The sequence below is a fragment of the Euleptes europaea genome, chromosome 12 (assembly GCF_029931775.1).
Source record: "Euleptes europaea isolate rEulEur1 chromosome 12, rEulEur1.hap1, whole genome shotgun sequence".
NCBI classification, from domain to species: Eukaryota; Metazoa; Chordata; class Lepidosauria; order Squamata; family Sphaerodactylidae; genus Euleptes; species Euleptes europaea.
In genome coordinates, this window is record NC_079323.1 from 31,655,946 (window position 1) to 31,675,289 (window position 19,344).

The following is a 19,344-nucleotide window of genomic DNA, read 5'->3' on the forward strand; positions in this document are numbered from 1 at the left end:
CTGGAGCTGGCAATCCTAATCACGCCTCATATTTGGTCATATATCAGGATATGCCCCGACTGAAAAGGGGAAGACAGGGAGGGTGCTCTGGGCCCTCCCTAGTAACACTCTAGAACAAGACCGGGTTAGCCCCCTAACTGCCCCAGCAACCTGGTACACCACTGAGGTGTATGGAACCAAACCTTACAGGAGAAGCAGGGTACTGCTTCACAAAGGTGATTCCAGGGCTCTGGACCCCATCTTTGTGACCTGTGTACAACCTTTGCAGATGTCAGGCAGTCATGAGTCATTTGCATTTCCCTGGCCTCAAGATATGAAAGGCTGAGAACAATAGGGAGAAGGCAGCCTCCCTTGCATACTTAATGAAGTACTCCTACTGACAGGGAGAACCTTTAATCCCATCAAGCAATCAAAAGGATATCCCTTTGCATATCTGATATACTCTCCAGCCTCATCATGCATGCAGAAGAGATTAAGTCAGTCAGCTAGGGCTGTTGAAAAAAATGTTTTGGTATAGTTCGGCTTCGGCAAAATTCGGCCCGTTTTTATTCGGGCAGTGCCGAAGTCCGAACTCCCTCTCTTCGGATCCCCGAAATTCGGGGGGATCCGGAGTTCGGGGGAAAATTCGCCCCCCCGCGCGCCTTCAGGGAAGCCCCCTGAAGGCGTGCGGGGGGGCCTTTAAACAAGTCCCTCTGCGCTGTCTGCGCAGGCAGCGCAGAGGGGTTTAAAGACCCCCTGCCCCCCCTCCCGGGACTCCCGGGAAGGCAGGCAGGGGGCTGTCAAGTGCCTCTGCACTCTCTGCACAGAGAGCGTAGAGGGGTTTGAAGACCCCCCGCGCGCCTTCAGGGAGCTTCCCTGGAGGAGCGTGGGGGGCCCTTTAAATAAAGGGAAGCTCCCTGGAGGCGCGCGGGGGGGTCTTCAAACAGATCTGCCCCCCAAGAAGCTCCTCTGCGCTGTCTGCACAGGCAGCGCAGAGGGTTTAAAGACACCCCCCAGCCTTCCCGGGACTCCCGGCAGGGCTGATGGGGGGCTGGCAAGCCCCTCTGCGCTGTCTGCGCAGGCAGCACAGAGGGTTTCCAGACCCACCCACCCCGTCTTGAACTATTTAAAAATAAAACTACATTTAATTTGGAAACCAACGCTTCTTTATTAAGAGTTTTCTAAAAGGGGCTCATCCTGGTAAAAGCTGGCTAAAAAGATCTTGGTTACCCTCCCTCTCACAAAGCTTAATTTCCACAGATAATTCCCCCACCTAAAGCGGAGACACTCTACTCAGGGTAGCAATCAGTTAAGGCCCTTGCCTGATCCAGGACTGGAGGGGGCAGGAGGTAAGGAGGGTGTATGTGTGGGGGAGGGAAGGATCTTTGGAAGGGGAGCCCCATCTGCAGCAAACCCTATATAAGAGCACGCCCCTTTCCTTGACAGTCTGTGACAAGCACCTGTCCATTAACACTATGCAAGTAGCTGTCCTGGTTGAATGCCATGAACGCTCACATGCTGACTGGAATATGACATACACACCCGTCCTCTGCCAGTAGCCATGGGGAACCTGGCAACCCTACCCAGAAGGAAACATAGACTTTGAAGGGCTTCACATTTCTATCAAATTATCCTACTGCTTTACAAAAAGACACTTTTTAATGTAGGTGATGCCCCAGAATGAACACTGAGTGACTCCAATGTTCCAAATGCCTTAACCAAGTTACAAAATCAGCTTTAAGAATTTTTAATTAATAAAGTGGCTTCTTTTTATCTGTTGTCTTTTGCCTTTACACTGCTTTTATTGTACATGTATTCATTCTCACGCCCATCTCACTTCTAGCCAATTGTTAGGGCAAGAATATTTTTATATAGAAGCAGAGATTCACACAGCTCTGTCAAAAAGTGTACTGCCAGGAGCATCACAAGTCACAAGAATTGGTAACTGTGAAATAACAGAACTGCTAACAATTTTCAGATATAAATCTGGACCCAAAAATGCTAGAACTGATGCAAGAAAAGAAAGTAAAGTTGTAAAGATAAATTGGAAATTTATAATAGAATTTTTTTCCAGGATGAATGGCACCCACTGAGGGCAGTTTCTCACATTACGAGGCAACAAACTGAGTCTGTCTCTAAATAGACATTTGGCTGGAGGCTGCAACCAATTAATAGTGCAATCCTAAACAGGGTTGTGGTGGTAGAAAATGCTGTCTGGGTGCAGCCAGCTTATAGTAGCTTCTCATAGGCTTTTCAAGGCAATAGGTAAACACAGGTGGTTTGCCATTGCCTGCTTCTGCATAGCTGCCCTGGGCTTACATTTTTGGTAGTCTCCCATCCAAGTACTAACCAAGGCCAACCTTGCTTGACTTCTAAAATCTGTCGAGATTGTGCTAACCTGGGCCACCCAGGTCCCTTTCTAAATCTTCAGTGTATTTAGAAGGGTGTAACTATTTAGGGTGGCACTGTTAAGTTTTATTTATTTATATATTAAAATGTTTACATGCTACTGTTTCTTATGGTTCAAGGCGGCTTACAATAATATTTATAAACATTTTAACTTCAAAAGCAAAAATAAATTCCCAAATCATAGCCAAATTTGATGAGGAAGAGTTTAATTATTGGCATGGTGATAGGTGGTTAGAGTGTGACATGGCTTTGATTAACGTTCCGTTGGTACTTTTCTCTTGGGAGCCAGCATGGTGTAGTGGTTAAGGGTGGTGGTTTGAAGCAGTGGACTCTGATCTGGAGAACCAGGTTTGATCCCCCACTCCTCCACATGAGCGGTGGAGGCTAATCTGGTGAACTGGATTTGTTTCCCCCTCTCCTACACATGAAGCCAGCTGGGTGACCTTGGGCAAGTCACACTCTCTCAGCCCCACCTACCTCACAGGGTGTCTGTTGTGGGGAGGGGAAGGAAGGTGATTGTAAGCCGCTTTTATTCTTCCTTAAGTGGTAGAGAAAGTTGGCATATAAAAGCCAACTTCTTCTTCTTCTCTTTTGAGTTGGTGTTGGATCTAAAGTCACATTATTTGTTTCTCAGTGCAAACTCATCCGAAGTTATTCCAGTTTAAGCCCACTCATTTCAAAGGCTTAGATCTGAGTTAACAGCATAGGGCTGCTCTGCCAGACTCCAAATAAACTTTCTCAACAGGCCCTCTGATTCCTTGATTGATTCCTGAATAGTACTCTGAGAATCTTGCCTACGGGGCACTGCTCCACCATTACCCCAATTTAACTGAGAAGAACCCTGTAGCTCCATCTAGTGGCTCTTAATGTTGAAAGCAATTGAGGTTCTGACTGGCAAAAGCCTGTCCATATATGTGCTATTTCTCCTCCATCCCCTGGGAATGTGTAATATGAACAAGGGTTTGTGTAATGTTTCAGGCCTTGGCCCTGAAATCTACTTTTGGAAAGCTAGAACTCAGCTTCTTCAGTGTTTGAATTAATAAGAGGAAGACACATATGAATATGGGCAGAGTCACCGAAGCATAGAGTTGGAAGGGACCTCCAGCGTCAGAGTCCCTTCACTTCTCTGTTGAGTAATGTTAATCCACCTCGAACCATCTAAGCCAGGGGTGTCAAACATAAGGCCCGGGGGCCAGATCTGGCCCCTTGAGGGCTCTTATCCAGCCCGCGAGCCAGCCGAGGCAGCCACCCCCCACCCCAGTCCTGAGGTGTCAATGATCAAAGACTGTAAAATAAAAGAAAATACTGCGTTATTGTTTTAAGCACATTAGTATTATAAGTAAAAAAATAAAGTTTTAAAAACCCACAATTAATTGGCTTTGCTTGTATCTTCTATAAAGTTTATATCTCTGGTACCTGGGATTAAATTTTATGGTACACATGGCCCGGCCAAGTGACTTTTATGTCATATACGGCCCTCATAACAAATGAGTTCGACACCCCTGATCTAAGCTGTTCCTTTCAGGAATACATGAGCACTCTTTAATAGTAAATTAAACATCCCCGCCTCCCTTCACTTGCCCATTACTGCTCTGCAGTTAGGGTAATGCTGAATTAGTATTTTTTTTAAAATCACCATGCTGCTGTCCTATATGCCTTTTCTACAGGGGACAGTCTAAAATGAAGATTTTTTTTTTTGCAGATGTAAAATCATGTGTGATTCTTCCCCAAGAAAGACAAAGAGAGAAGCCGAAAATGTTCCACAGCAATGTCTGTTGGTTACATAGGCAAGCTCAAAGCTTAAATAGGCACCTCAGTGAAAAATCTCAAACTATTTGTCCAGAAGGTGATCCTGGACATGCTTAGTTATTTTTCCTTTTTCTCATCTTGATATTAGTGGTAAGAGAAACTTGCCAGAAAAATCTGCCCGGAAGAGCATATTTTTCCTTTCCAAACTAAAGCAGTTCTCAAAATACAATAAAGACACAATTCAATAACAATAGAACAATTCCAAGCAGTGGGGAAAGTGTGCACCGCATCCATGATGTCATGTTAAGGGGTAAATTGTTGATAATTTTCATTGGAGTCAAGAGTACCAACCAGGAACATGCACAATCCTGTTTGTCTTTTGAACCCATGAGAAAATAGCAAACACAAAGAGTTTTGGGAGCATCCAGCAACGAACGGTAAATTCTGGGGTTAGCAGGGACAACATCATTCCAATTTACCCCACCCCTTGTACCCCTTCACTGTCCCTTTTACAGCACTTCTGCCTCACCCCTAACACAGATTGTCAAACTTCCCTATGGAAATAGCTGCAGCAAGTCCAAAAGTGGCAGCCCTCTAGGCAGCAGACAGAATGCTGCGAACTCAAAGCGGTGGTAACTTTAGAAAGTGTGACATTTACAGGGCAGAATGCGAAGTCATGCTGTTAGCAGCACAAACATACAAGAGACGCATCTTTTTCTGCCCATACATTTGGAGAGAAAAAGCCAGAGAGGAAACATCCTTAGCTATGAAACAGCAAATGTTGAAATTTTACAGCTGGGCAGTGCCACCTCTTCTAATCTCTGTCTGGTTGGGTAAGTAATTGGGCTAATTGTTTTCCTTAATGTTGAGACTGTGGCAGTAGGGTTTCATGGCTGCTTTCATGCTCGGCTTGCGGCGGCACATTTTACGCATGCTTATTGAACTGGGAGCAAACTCCACAGAATGCAGTGGGAATTACCGTGGGGTAAATAGGCAGGAGGAACGTTGATTCATTTGAAATGTGGTGCTGGAGGAGAGTATTACAGATACTGTGGTCCGCCAAAAAGACGAATAACCTGAATTCTCCCTAGAAGCTGAAATAACTAAACAGAGGCTATCATACTTTGGTCAAATTATGAGAAGACAGGAGTCACCGAAAATACAATGCTACAAAAAGTTGATGGCAGCAGGAAAAGAGGGTTCAAAATGAGGTGAATTGACTGTATAAAGGAAACCACGGCCATCAGTTTGCAAGACCTGAGCAAGGCTGTTAACGATAGGACATTTTGGAGGTCATAAATCATAGGATCACCATAAGTCAGAAGCAAGTAGACAGCACACATACACAAACAGGCATTAGGCCAAAGCTGCTTAAGTAAGTATTGTGGGCTATATGCTATTGCAAGGTTCTTTATTTTAAGGCAGTTTATAGTTTTTAAAAACTCTGTGGAAGAGAAGGAGCATTAGCGCTTGTTTTATTACTTGATCCACCCTGGTGTTCTGCTTATAAACAAACGGCTATCATTTTGTTGTAGCAGAACATGAAGAGGGAATGTGGGTTGTTGCTTTTTTGGAAGCAATAAATTTAAACGGACAGATTTGTCCTCTAGTCATGTATCATTAAGATCTGAGGTGGGTTCCTCTTGTGATAGACCAGCTACCAGTTCTAATCGCAAAGCTGCTATTAATACCCGTTTTCCTGTGCCATTCCACAGTAATTTGGGGAGGCACTAGAACCAAAGCCAAAGTTATGCACAGTCATTTGTCATTGTGTCAAGAATGGGCCTGCTATTAGAATACATCGATGCTGCCTGGTATTCAGCCCTTTAGCATCTAAATGAAGAGGGCATTCCTGTACTAGGGTTGCCAGGTTCCTCTTCGCTACCAGCGGGAGGTTTTTGGGGTGGAACCTGAGGAGGGCGGGGTTTGAAGAGGGGAGGGACTTCAATGCCATACAGTCCAACGGCCAAAGTGGCCATTTTCTCCAGGGGAACTGATCTCTGTCGGCTGGAGATAAGATGTAATAGCAGGAGATCTCCAGCTAGTACCTGGAGGTTGGCAACCCTATCCTGTACACCTGTGCAGAGTAGGGAAATTCAGCAAATAAAGCTTGTCCGCATGACCAGCTGCACTTGCAGAACTTCCCTTCACCTCTAACACAAGCCATATAATACGGTTTATTAAGACTAAGCAGAATGATACTAAACAGTGTGCGGCATTTGGGATTACCAGAACTCTTCACCACGGCTATTGCAGTGGTATAAAAATGTGAGGGGGTATGCATGCACTGTTACCTGTTGGTTGTTGCCAGGCCAGGCCCCAATGAGTCCTCCCTCAAGGGCAAGGGGGAGGAAAGCAGAGTGGACTAGGAGGCCAAAATGCCCTGTGAAGAGCCTCTCCCCCTCCCCCTGCCTTTTACTGACAGAAGCCTAGAGTTGAAAGCTGGTATATTGTTGTACTTGTCTAGCAACCCCCCAAAACAACCAATGACAGCATTTGTTTCTTAAAGGTACATGTGCTGCTTCTTTGGTTTTAGGGTGTTTCAACCTCCCTATGTTTTTTTGTTTTTTAAGATTCCAGATTTTTCCCCAAACCTGGGGATTTTCTCAGGTTTGTAGAAAGATCTGGCTTGTCTGTTCCTAGCTCCATTCTCCAGATTTAAGTAACCAGAACAGGGGTCATGTTGAGAATTACAGTAAATATATTGATTTTGGATAATTGACTCGAGGTCAAACCTTGAGATTGGTAACCCTAGTCAATTTAGAGTGATGTCAAATAGAGTGATGCACACAATCTGTGTATTCTATTGCCATAACAAAAATCTCTTTAATATCTTTATTCTTCCCTTCTATATTGTTCATGACTGCCTCTTTCGAATAGCACCTGTTACTCTCCGTTTTGCTGGCTACCAAAGTTTTTAAAGATCATTTTAACGATCTGCTTTGGGGCAAAGGGATTCTGTAAACAAGACATACAACTTTACAAAGGTGACAGTGTTAAAATTGATTTGTGGTCTTTTAAAAGCCTCAGCAAATACAGCAGAGAATGTTTCTGTGAAGGAGCTACTTGTATACAAATGCTTGCATCATGGACAAAGTGATTTAGCTTCCTACTCCTGCATTCTGTACTCAGGTGCATCAGTGATTAATAAAATAGCCTAGGCATTGTATAGTGAAGCCCTGTGATTAGGTCAAAGCTCTAGGGCAATTGCTTGAAAAAATAGCCCTGTCATTGATAGTCCTACACCAAGGAATGTCCTTTTAAATGCTTTTGCTATACTCATAACTTTTATATATAGAAATCAAGTATTGTTCCCTCTTTGATCATCTAAACATCTGTGTCCTTGTTATTGAAAATGTTAACATTCTGGACTCAGAGAGTGTTCTCAAATACCTCTTAAATATCTCTTCAGTTTGGGGGTTACCCCATTATGTATTCCCAGCGATGTATTAAGAGTTTGAAAATGTTATAAAAAATACTGTTTGCACTTTCTATGTATTCCCACCGATGTATTAAGAGTTTGAAACTGTTATAAAAAATACTGTTCGCACTTTGTTTGGCCCCTTTAGCTGTGAAGATGTCTTCCAACCATTTTTTAGCCATGGCATCCAAAAACCCTTTTAAAGGGGGTTACCCCACTTCGCTTTAAAAGGGTTTTTGGATACCACGGCTTATAAATGGTTGGAACACGTCTTCACAGCTAAAGGGGCCAAACAAAGTGCGAACAGTATTTTTTATAACGTTTTCAAACTCTTAATACATTGCTGGGAATACAAGTGCGGTAACCCAAAATGATGTTTTTTATAACATTTTCAAACTCTTAATACATCGCTGGGAATACATAATGCGGTAACCCCCTTTGTCAGTTATCCAAAGATTTTTATTTCTCCTACTCTTGAAGAAGTGGATTCATAAGTGGTCCTGCAGGGCTTCTAGACAGAATTCCTTATCTACTGGACAAATACCCATACCCAGACCTGGCTTGTAGATTGTATTATGAACATTGTAGAAGCTACCAAATGTGTGTGTGTGCTTCTTTTTTTTAAAAGTAAACCATTTCATCTTTCTCTGTATTAGTTAGCATTGGCCAGTTAGAATGGGAGTAGAGAGAAAAACATAAGTGAAGCCCAGTCATAAGAACATAAGGTCAGCTCTGCTGGATCAAACCAGTGGTCCAGCTAGTCTAGTCTCATGTGAAGTTCAGTTCCACCTTGTCCAAAGTAGTTCACTCCCAAGCAAGGGTGCATATGATCGCAGCATTAACTTCTGTTGCCTCCAACAAGGTTTGTGACTTCAACGGGGTTTGTGTCTTATCTCAGCCCTTTTATCTACTGGTTGAAAGCCCCACATATCAGATATTTCTGAAAGCATTCGTCCAATACTGTTGTCCAATTTTAATAAAACTCCATTTCAGGCTTCTTTTCAAATTGGATGCAATGTGAATAAATTATGATCCTCCCCACCCACTCAGAGTCTGGGCATGTGTTAGTTTAATGCAAAAGTCAGAAAGACAATTGTTGCAAAAGGAAGGGAACTCCCACAATCAACAGAATTAGGACAACTTCACATAGTGCATTTTTCTTATAGAATTTCCTGGTGCGTGGGCTTACCGTGAGAAAACTAAGTCATATTTGAAATATCCTTAACAGAAACTCATGACCGTGCCACCAAAAACCAGAGATGTGCTCCTACAACCTAATGTGCCAATTCATGCAATTACTTTAGAAACTTTCATGAATTTTCCTCCCCCAAACAAATTATGTGAATTATGAGCACAAATCATTGACATGCTGAAATATTTATGACAGGATTAAAACCAAACCTCTCCCTGCCCCCAACTCCTCCATTTCCCCCTCCCCTTCTGTAATTTTCCTTATAAAAATGTGGAAAATAATCTCCTCTTCATAACACCTGAAGAGGTGATCGCTGGCTGGAATCAATGTGGTTAATCTTGAAGGTCCCACTGGATTTCTGTTTTATTTTGCTACAGTAGCCTAGCAGAGCTACCCCCTCTGAAAATATTCATGCTATTAACTGTTCAGATGTTATCTCCGGGCTCCTGATTGTGTGCTAACGTGTGTACTTAAAGCTCCTGGCTTGCCAAGCATGTGCAGTCTATGCAGACAAAAAACAGTTGTGCCGGCTGAAATGGCCTACTTTTGTTTATTTTTTTCCAATGTATTACAATTTTAAAGCTCTTCTTCGGGAAAGATGATAAACCACCGCCCACCCTTTCATGCTCCCCTTTCCTTACTCCACACTGACTAAACAATTTTCATTGAACCTCTAACAACATTAATTTGCCTTACCCCTTTGTTCCTATCTAGGGTAGCCAACCTCCAGGTGGTGGCTGGAGATCTCCTTCTATGCCCTATGAGGAGAGACTTAAGGAGCTGGGTGTGTTTAGTCTGGAGAAGAGAAGGTTAAGGGGTGACATGATAGCCATGTTTAAATATTTGAAGGGATGCCATGTTAATGAGGGAACTAGCTTGTTCTCTGTTGCTTCAGAGACTAGGACACGGAGTAATGGATTTAAACTAAGAGAAAAGCGATTCCACCTAAACATTAGGAAGAACTTTCTGACGGTGAGGGCTGTTCGACGGTGGAATGCGCTGCCTTGGGGGCGGGGGTGGAGTCCCCGTCTTTGGAGGTCTTTAAGCAGAGGCTGGATGGCCATCTGTCGGGAGCGCTTTGATTGTGGGATCTTGCATGGCAGGGGGTTGGACTGGATGGCCCTTGTGGTCTCTTCTAACCTTGTGTGATTTTGTGATTTGTGATTTTGTGATTACAACTGATCTCCAGCTGATAGAGATCAGTTTACCTGGAGAAAATGGCCCCTTTGGCAATTGGACTCTATGGCATTGAAGTCCCGTCCCCAAACCCTGCCCTCCTTAGGCTCCACCCCCCAAAATCTCCAGGTATTTCCCAACCCGGAGCTGGCAACCCTATTCCTACCAATCCCTCAAGAATTGTTACCCTCCATAATTCTGAAGTGCATTAATCTTTCTCATTTCCTTTGCAGCAGTATATGCTGATGTTGGAAGTTCAGCAAAAGAGAATACTGCTGTTTCACCCAATTTGTCTGCCACTGCCACAACCCATTCTGGAGGGATCCACACAGAAACAATCCAAATTAAGCCAGAGCATGCATCTGTAATTCAGACCCCAGGAAAAGAGAAGGCCAAAGAGGGAGAAACTGTGATCTTGGGATGCCAATTCCGCAGTGGCCAAGGTCCTTCTCTGAACAAGCTGACAGTGAAGTGGTACAAGGAAGATGAAAAAGGGCAGAGGGACCTCATAGAAAACAATGTCACAGTCCTGGCAAACTACTCCAAAGTTTTTATGGCAGGGAATTTATCTGAAGGCGATGCATCTCTAACTATCCTAAACGTGACAGCGAGTGATCATGGCATTTATTTCTGCCAGGTGAAACTTCCCAGTGGAGAAATATTGACAGGGGATGGCACAAAGCTCAGAATCAGGAGAGCCCTTGGTAAAGTTCTGTGTTCTTGTCATTCTTTTGTAAGCTATCCTCTATAGTAAAAAGGGATAAATGGAGGCAGGCTTTTTGGCCTGGAGCTGACTATCAGCTGAGAAATCATGAGACAGAATAAGTGCTCACCCAAAACACACGCACACACAAACTGGTTGATGAGCTAGCAAGTACTGGAACTACAACCCTTTATCAGTTTTCTACATATGATTTCCCTAAAAGAATCCTGGGAGTTGGTCGAGGGTTTTGAGAATTCTCAGCATTCTGTCTAACAGAATCAATGGATGAGAGATAATAAAGTAGTGTACCCACGTGTGCCCTCAGATGCCATCTCAGCACGGAATGGCTACTTCTAACACCCACCCACATGTAAGCAAATGCCAAACCCATTAGAAAAATCAAATACATGTAACTGACTGCATCCTTTTCTCATGTATTTCAATCACACAAGCTTTGAACAGTTCAAAACTGTCTTAGCAATGTAGAAGACACAGACATGGATGATAAAGGCATATCTGTACCACAGGCTTAAAAAAAAAACAACCCTCTAGTTTAATAGCCATTTCCCTTCCACTCGGCAACTCTAAGAACGGTAGTTACTAGGGCTGTTGGGAAAAAAAATTCGGCCGAATTCTGCCCGTCTGGATTCGGCATATGCCGAAGTCAAACTCCCCCGCTTCGGGTCCGTGCAATTCGGCGTGAATTCAAAGTTCGGGGAAAAAATTCGGCCGAATACAGCCATTAAAAACACAACCGCGCCTTTCCGCAGCTCCGGGGGGCATTTTTGGGGGTAGAGGTCCCAAACTTTCAGCGGAGCTTCAAAGGTCCCTTCTTGCAAAACCCCCCAAGCTTTGTAAAGATTGGGTCGGGGGGGCTGAGATATGGGCCCCGAAAGGGGTCCCCCCCACCCTTAATGTGCATCTCTGAGCAGACCTTGCCGCCCACGCCCAAAGCTCCCAGCCCCGACAAACAGCTGAGCTGCGGGGAGCAAGGGCAGGGCAGGTGCGAAGAAGTTTGCAAAGCAACACAACTGCAAAGCAACACGTTTGCAACCATGCAAAGCAACACCTGACACCTGGGAGTTTGCAAACCATGGAAAGGGACAGAGGCAGCTAGCTATGCATAATGAGCAGGGGGGTGGAATTTCCCCTTTTGCATTGGACTCCGGACCAGGAAAATGCATTCTTTAAGTCACCATTTGAAAACCAGTTTTGAGCAAGCATCAAAATAGACCTAACGATCTTATGAATGAGGGAAAACCTTAGGACACACAACTGAAGCCCCCCCTCAAACCAGGGAGAGAGAGACTTGAGGGGGCACACACACCCCAGGCAGAACGGGCGAAAGCCCCCTTTGGCTTCCCCCCCCCACCCACAGAAACTGCTCCCTCCCCACACACACACAGACTCTGCTTCCCTACACACACACACACACAGGAGAAAAATTATAGATTAAAGCCCCCAAAGGGGTCTTACTGTGGCTGTCTTCTGTTCCATCAGGAGGGGCTGGGAGGACTGGGTAATCCAATGCAATTCTATTTAAGCACGGGAGGTTTTGCCTTGGATTTGCCGCTCTGGAGATGCATACAGGATCGGGTGATCCATTCATCCCAATAGGGAAAAGGGGAAAACCCATATCTCGGGACCCCCTGACCCAATGTTTACAAAACTTGGGGGGTCTCTTAAGAAGGCTCGTCTGAAGCTGTGCTGAATGTTTGGGGGCTGCACCCCCCAAAATGCGCCCCCTGCAGCCACGGAAAGAGAAAAGGGGGGAGCCCATATTTCTGCCCCCACTGAACCCATCTTTACAAAACTTGGGGGGTCTCTTAACAAGGCTCGTCTGAAGCTATGCTGAATGTTTGGGGGCTGCACCCCCAAAAAAGCGCCCCCTGCAGCCACGGAAATGGAAAAGGGGGGGAGGAAAAAGGGGTGGAGCCCATATCTCGGGACCCCCAGACCCAATGTTTACAAAACTTGGGGGGTCTCTTAAGAAGGTTTGTCTGAAGCTCCGCTGAAGGTTTTGGGTCTCTACCCCCAAAAATGCACCCCATGCAGCCACGGAAAGGAGCGAATGTGCACACGCACCCCCCCACAAGGATTTCTCTCTCTTTCTCTCCCTGGCCGGGCCGCGCAGCAGCTCATTCCTCCAGTACTCAATCCTGACTGATTGGCCAGAAGAACACCCAGCTTGGCCACCGATTGGCCGTCGGAGAATGCTGCTTACTGACGGTTATGCTGCTGCGCCCCGAATTTGCCAAATTTATTCGTGAACTCCCGAACTCGCTGAATTCGGCTCCCCCGTTTTCCCGCCATTTTTGAGTTCGGTTCGTCCTGAACTAAAAACCACTGAATCAGGGGGAAATTGGCTGTTTTTCAGTTCGGGCCAAACCGAATCGACAGCCCTAGTAGTTACTCCTCACTTGACGACTTTTAGTCCAAGATGTGAACAGTCTCATCACTTAAGAAATACAGCGTTTGAGTTGATGCTTGGTGATATAAAAGTTCCATCTGTGATAATTGCAATGATTCATTTGTCCTCCTGATGTTGTGCTTTAGCAACAGAGAATGTGGTGTAGATAAGCCTGAAATAAAATAATAATTAGTATAGGCAGCCAGATGGCTTTCAACCCTCTTGCTTCCTTTGACAAGTGGTAATGACGAGACACCATTTACACATTTTCTTACAAGAGGGGTTTCGTAGCCGAAACGGATGCCAAGCATAAGAGGAATGCTTTCCAGCATCATTTCTCACAATACCATCAAATGAGTGGCAGAAATTAAAGATAAAAGAACCTTCTCCTAAACAGATCACCCCGGCCATTTATGCCCAACCTGGTACTCAAATGAAGCTGCCTTTTGCTGAGTTAGACCACTGGTCTATCAAAGTCAGTCTTGTCTAATGACAGGCCATGGTTCTCCATGGTCTCAGGAAGAAGTCTTCCAGTATCACCTGCTACATGATCCTTTTCACTGGAGACTTCAGGGATTGAAACTAGAACCTTCTTCACGAAAAAGCAGATGCTCTCCCACGGAGGCACATGCTCCTCCACATGCTACAGTGTGGAAACTGCAACCAGGGAGAAGTCACACTGCTCATGAGGGTGTCAAGCCTAATTTGTAAACCCTTGACATACTCTCCATGCCTTATTTTACCATTTAATATAGATTGCAACTCCTATGGACAGGAGCGGTATTACTTTGTTATTTGTAGGGTTGCCAACCTCCAAGTGGGGTCTGGAGATCTCCTGGAATTATAATTTATCTCCAGATGACAGAGATCAATCCCCCTGGAGAAAATGGCTGCTTTAGAGGGTTGACTCTATGGTATTATACCTCGATGAGTTCCCTCCCTACCCCAAACCCTGCTTTCCCCATGTGTGTGTGTGTAAAGTGCCGTCAAGTCGCAGCCGACTTATGGCGACTACTTTTTGGGGTTATTATGGCAAGAGACTAACAGAGGTGGTTTGCCAGTGCCTTCCTCTGCACAGCAACCCTGGTATTCCTTAGTGGTCTCCCACCCAAATACTAACTAGGGCTGACCCTGCTTAGCTTCTGAGATCTGACGAGATCAGGCTAGCCTGGGCCATCCAGATCAGGGCGCTTTCCCCATACCCCACCCCAAATCTCCAGGAATTTCCAAACCTGGAGTTGGCAACCCTAGTTATTTGCATATCCAGACCTAAGTGAGAGCCAGCATGGTGTAGTAGTTAAGAGTGTTGGATGAGGAACTGGGAGACCCAGCTTCGAATCCTTGTTCTGCCATGGAAGTTTGCTTGGTGACCTTGGGCCAGTCACACACTCTCAGCCTAGCCTACCCCACAGGGTTGTTGTGAGGATAAAGTGGAGGACACAAGAAAGTGGAGGACACAAGAATTAGGTCCCCATGGGGAAAAAGGTGAAATATAAATGAAGTAAATAAATACATGTGTTGTTGGAACTACATACATATATTTTACTTAGATTTGGACCTGACTATACTTTGTTCAAACTGTAACCCATTCCACAATTATTTATTAATGTATGGCTTTTCTCACCTAAATATCAGGCAGACATTTTCAACACCTGTTTTGATCTTAATCTAGTCCAGTTGTAGTTTTCCTGTTGTACTTGCAGCCAATCCTACACATATTTAAGACACAAGCCCCATTGAATTTCGTGTGGCTCTTAGGTAAGCATGCATAGTATTGCAGCCTTATTATTATAATATGTGGATGGATTACTTGATTCAGTTTGTCTACCCATATATCTCCACATAACTTCAGGAACGGAATGAAAGTCATAAAGGAGATGTGTGTAATGTTGTTACTTTAAACTTGGGTGACATCTGATGGTGCCACTTTTCTGTCTGTGATTCAACAAAGCTCTTAAACATGGAGTTGAAACCCTTCTCGAATCATACTGACACAGTGATAGAAGAGGCTGTGCCTAAGTAAAACTCTCCCTTCCCTTTGAAAGGTATTGAAGTCGTGCCATTTTGAGTACAGAAAGTCCCCATTCCCATTAAAACCAATTCAAATTGATTTTTTTAATTTGCTGAATCAAATTCTGCTTAGCTTTACATTTACATGTTATTGGAACAGCGTATCATAGCCCGAATGTTTAACTTAAAATATATATATTGATCTACAAGACTTGCAACCCAAAATATATGCATAATGCATCACAGTTTGTCTACCACCCTCCAGCCCAGTAAAGACTACGGTTGCCAACTGTGACTTTAACAGCAGCTTGATAAACAGAATGCTTCACCCTGTTATTTTTGCAGATAAGGCACAGGAGCAGACCACAGATCAGGCTTTTTCTGAGTCTTTTCAGTTGGTACATTTTTGGCGCTGTAACCACACATAAATGGGAAAGTGTGCTACCCATAATGGTTACCTTTTTTGTGTTAGGGGAATGCATGTATTTTCCAGCGTTGTTATGCAAGATCAGAAACCCAGATTTTTTAGTGTATGTATTCACATGTATGAATTTTCAAATTATACATATTGCCCTATTCACTCAAAATGGCAACTGTGCCTAGTAGGAGAATCACAGGAAGCACATTCTGCCCTCACAGCTGGAGCACAAAAAAAATAAATGACTGAAAAGGGCTTTTGGTCAGATATTAACCCTAGAAACCAACACTTTTGCAAAGTGTTTCCATCCGCTTATCTCTGTTACACACGTTCTCTTTCTGACTGCACTGTGCATTTTCCTTCAGGGCTGTTTGGTATTGAAGAATCCATTGGAACAATAATTGGAGTAGCAGCAGCTGGCGTTGGTGGGCTGGTAGTTCTGATCATAGTTTTAACTCCTCAGCTGAGGAAGTGTCTTCTCTGTGTTAAAGCAACATCCCAACAAGGTATGGAGGTGTCAATGAAACTTTTGGTCACTGGCTAAAAAATGCAAGGGTGGGCTACTTCTGGGTGGGGTTGCCAACCTCCAGGTACTAGCTGGAGATCTCCCACTATTACAACTGATCTCTAGCCATTAGAGATCAGTTCACCTGGAGAAAATGGCTGCTTTGGTAATTGGACTCTATGGCACTGAAGTCCCTCCCCATCCCAAACCCCACCCTCCTCAGGCTCCTCCCCCAAAACCTCCTGCCGGTGGTGAAGAGGGACCTGGCAACCCTACATTTGGCCCAAACAGGTTTAAAAAATAATAATAATAATCTATCCAATTCAGATAGAACTGGGGCAAAAAATCAACTAAGGAGAAAAACAGTTTTCATAATAACCCAATGAGATTAGGTTAACCTCTGTGCCTCATTACTGATGATTTGTTTATATCTGCATAAGATTGAGAGTTGCTTTTTGTATATTGTTCAGGAATGTAGAAATTACCAGTGATGGTGTGATGTAGTGGTGAACTCAGACTGAGGAGACTTAGGTGTTTTATGCACGGTCGCTTTACCCTCCTTTATTCCCTGTTTCAGCCAGGATCAAATTTTTGGGAATGCACGTTACCTCATTCCTTGGAAGCTCAATGCTGCTTCAACACAAAACAAACCCAGCTTTTCCCATTCCTCTTCTGGACTGAGTCAAACCGTTCTTCCTGGCTCATTCCAGAGCCACAGAGCGAGCATACCCCTTTCTCAGGTTGAGCTTCGCCCCACCCTTTTCCAAACCTTTCTTCAAGGCAGCCAAACAGGGGAAGCTCAGAAGATTGGCTTCTCTCACAGCCAATTACGAAGCAATGTGTAAAGAGGCAGGGATTCAAGTGCTTCCCGCTTCCTTGGAGCTCTTTCTGAGCAAAAGAAAGGCTTTTTTAAAACTAGGCTTGGATTTCTCCCCCCCCCCCGCCCCTTCTTTCAGATTGCTTCGTTTTTTGTTCTTAAAATGTTTTATGCGGAAGTTGGGTCTGGGGGGGTGGGAAGGAAGTCTTCTCTCAGCATGAGTACTGCGAAGTCAGCCAATTACAGAGCAGCATTTAAAGGGGTGGGACTTGATTTGAACTTGGGAGACTGCTTTTCTGTGTTCATGCCTCCATTAGCACACAGTTCCGTCTCTGATCAGTCCAGCCAATGCATACAGTTTCCCCCAACCCGGGTTACTTTGATCCTGGCTGAAACGGGGAATAAAGGAGGTTAAAGCGACCATGCATAAATGACCTTAGATACTTGGCCATGAGGCTCCCTGGACTGCTCTTTTAGCCTAGTTCAGGTGCAAAATGAATAGTCTAACTATATTATCTGCCACTTTTCCACATCATTTGTTCACTTTTTTTTTGTCTTTTCCTTCCCACACAGCTTAACATGGGCAGCATGATTAGAGGGAAACAATTACCAGCAACATTTTTTTGAATGTGAACGAAAACAATTTTTTTTGCATGTGAACAAAAACAGGCAATTGTTTGAAAGGTTTCTGTGGTCTGTCTGAAGGTATAATAACATGTTAGTTTTAGCACCCTTTTATGAACACGTTTTTTAAAGAAGTGACATTTATTTATTTTTAAAAAAACAAGCTTACAAAAAAAATAAAGGTCTATGTCCACACAGAATCCCCACTCACTGCCACAGATTGTTTTCACATACCATCGTAAAAACTGCATTTGAGCCCTTTGGAATGTTCTTAAATAAGGGAGACATTGCAGAGAAGATATCAGATACATGTTCTAACCGATATAAGTTTACATTCATATTACCAACCTTAGAAACATGCCTCTGGAGTGGTTTCAGGGGAGGAACGGCAGCCAAAAAGCAGCCAACTCGGGAAGGGCTAAACACCCCGTCACTTCTCTTGCTCCAGATGACTCGCTTCTGCAATTGCATTTCCCCAACAGAACTGACCTTCACAATTTCATTGCGTTCATTTGTGCGTAATGAGCAGTTCAGCATTAAGCTGGTGGGTATGTGTCCATTTGCGTGGTGCAAGAGAAGCAGAGCAGGGCATGTGGCTTGTGCGAGCGCTGGAATCAAAATACAGGCAATGAGTAAAGCAGCGTGTTTGTTACAGAGCTGGTTTCCCTGTGAAGCTATGGATGTACAGCCAGATCCTTGAGAGTCTGTTAGTCAGGTATATTACAGATTTCCATGGATATCTGAGCACAGGCCTCACTACATGAGCGATCTCATACATGGAGATATTGTTTATAAGATTGGGGAGGTGCATTGTGAAAGCATTCTCAGGTCAGAAGAAGAGATTGTTGATTAGTACATTGAGGGGAAAAATACCATTGAACAGCATGGTATCTTCTCCAGCCATAAGAAGCTAGTATTCAGACAGCAAAAGTGACTCACTGATGTATTTGTGAAGATTACGTCCCGCTTTTGCCATCTCCTTTTTTAGTTCTTCTGTTCCCCATCACATTATTGCACAGGGAACTGCATATTCTCTGCTTCTTTTGGGTTTTTTTTATCAGCGCTGACACATTTCTCTGCGCAGAGTTTTAACATGAAGTCATGCTTGAGGAGGAAGAAGGAAGCAGAGAGTAGAGAAAAAAACAAGCCATTTGATGCGTGGAGACGTGTTCCAGGAACCTCTTGTGTTTATGAAAAGCGTCCTCACTGGCTATAACAACTTGCTACCAACATAACAGAAAATGCTACTCTAGAGAAGGACAATGTTGTCCTTCAAAGCAAGATCTTACATAAACAAGGAGTACTTTATGACTCCTGTAGTGCTATGAGTATTTGAGAGCAGGCAACTTTTCTCACATGCACACGTGTGTGTGCATTCACTGCAAATTGGAAATGGTGATCTGGGACCAGCAGCTGCCAGTTGTGTGATCTGGCAGAATAGCAACCGAGCTTCCAGACAGCCTACTTACATATGTGAAATCATCTTCCGGGGGTAACGAATTCATAACATGCCAGAGTATCCACCAAACTAACCTATATCAAGCAGTACCTTCTTGTATATAGCTTGCATATAGACTGTATATTATATTTGGAATTTATTTTGGAATATATTATTTGACTTATAATTTGAGGATGTACAACACAGAATAATATATGTGACACAGAACACTACCTGTTGGATTAGCTTACTGTATATATGTTTGGGACTATCACTGTATTAACTCTGATGTGTCATCTGTAAGTTTTCTGTTTCAATTATAAATGTAAAAAGCTGAAGTTGTATCTAATTTGGAACTGTCCCTGGTAAATTAGCAACCTGGATATGGGTAATTTCATTTAAAGAGATTTGTTATAAATTCATTTAAAGAGATTTGTTATAAATTATCTACAAGCTATACTCGTCGACAGAAGGTACTACTTGATAGAGGTTA

At 43.9% G+C, this 19,344-nt stretch overlaps 1 protein-coding gene across 1 annotated transcript; it reads left to right on the top strand.

The window, feature by feature from the left end:
- The first annotated feature begins 4,835 nt into the window (after positions 1-4,835).
- On the top strand, positions 4,836-17,395 carry LOC130485494 (uncharacterized). The gene is made up of 4 exons (XM_056858699.1): positions 4,836-4,970; positions 10,160-10,630; positions 15,833-15,973; positions 17,363-17,395. The coding sequence occupies exons 1-4, from the start codon at positions 4,904-4,906 to the stop codon at positions 17,365-17,367; spliced, it is 684 nt and encodes a 227-aa protein (XP_056714677.1). The 5' UTR covers positions 4,836-4,903; the 3' UTR covers positions 17,368-17,395.
- The last annotated feature ends 1,949 nt before the right edge of the window (positions 17,396-19,344 follow it).

Coding starts and splice junctions, on each gene's coding strand:
- LOC130485494 (XM_056858699.1), top strand. CDS start 4,904: ATGAAACAGCAAATGTTGAAATTTTACAGCTGGGCAGTGCCACCTCTT. Junction 4,971..10,159: donor TCTAATCTCTGTCTGGTTGG/GTAAGTAATTGG, acceptor TTTCCTTTGCAG/CAGTATATGCTGATGTTGGA. Junction 10,631..15,832: donor CAGAATCAGGAGAGCCCTTG/GTAAAGTTCTGT, acceptor ATTTTCCTTCAG/GGCTGTTTGGTATTGAAGAA.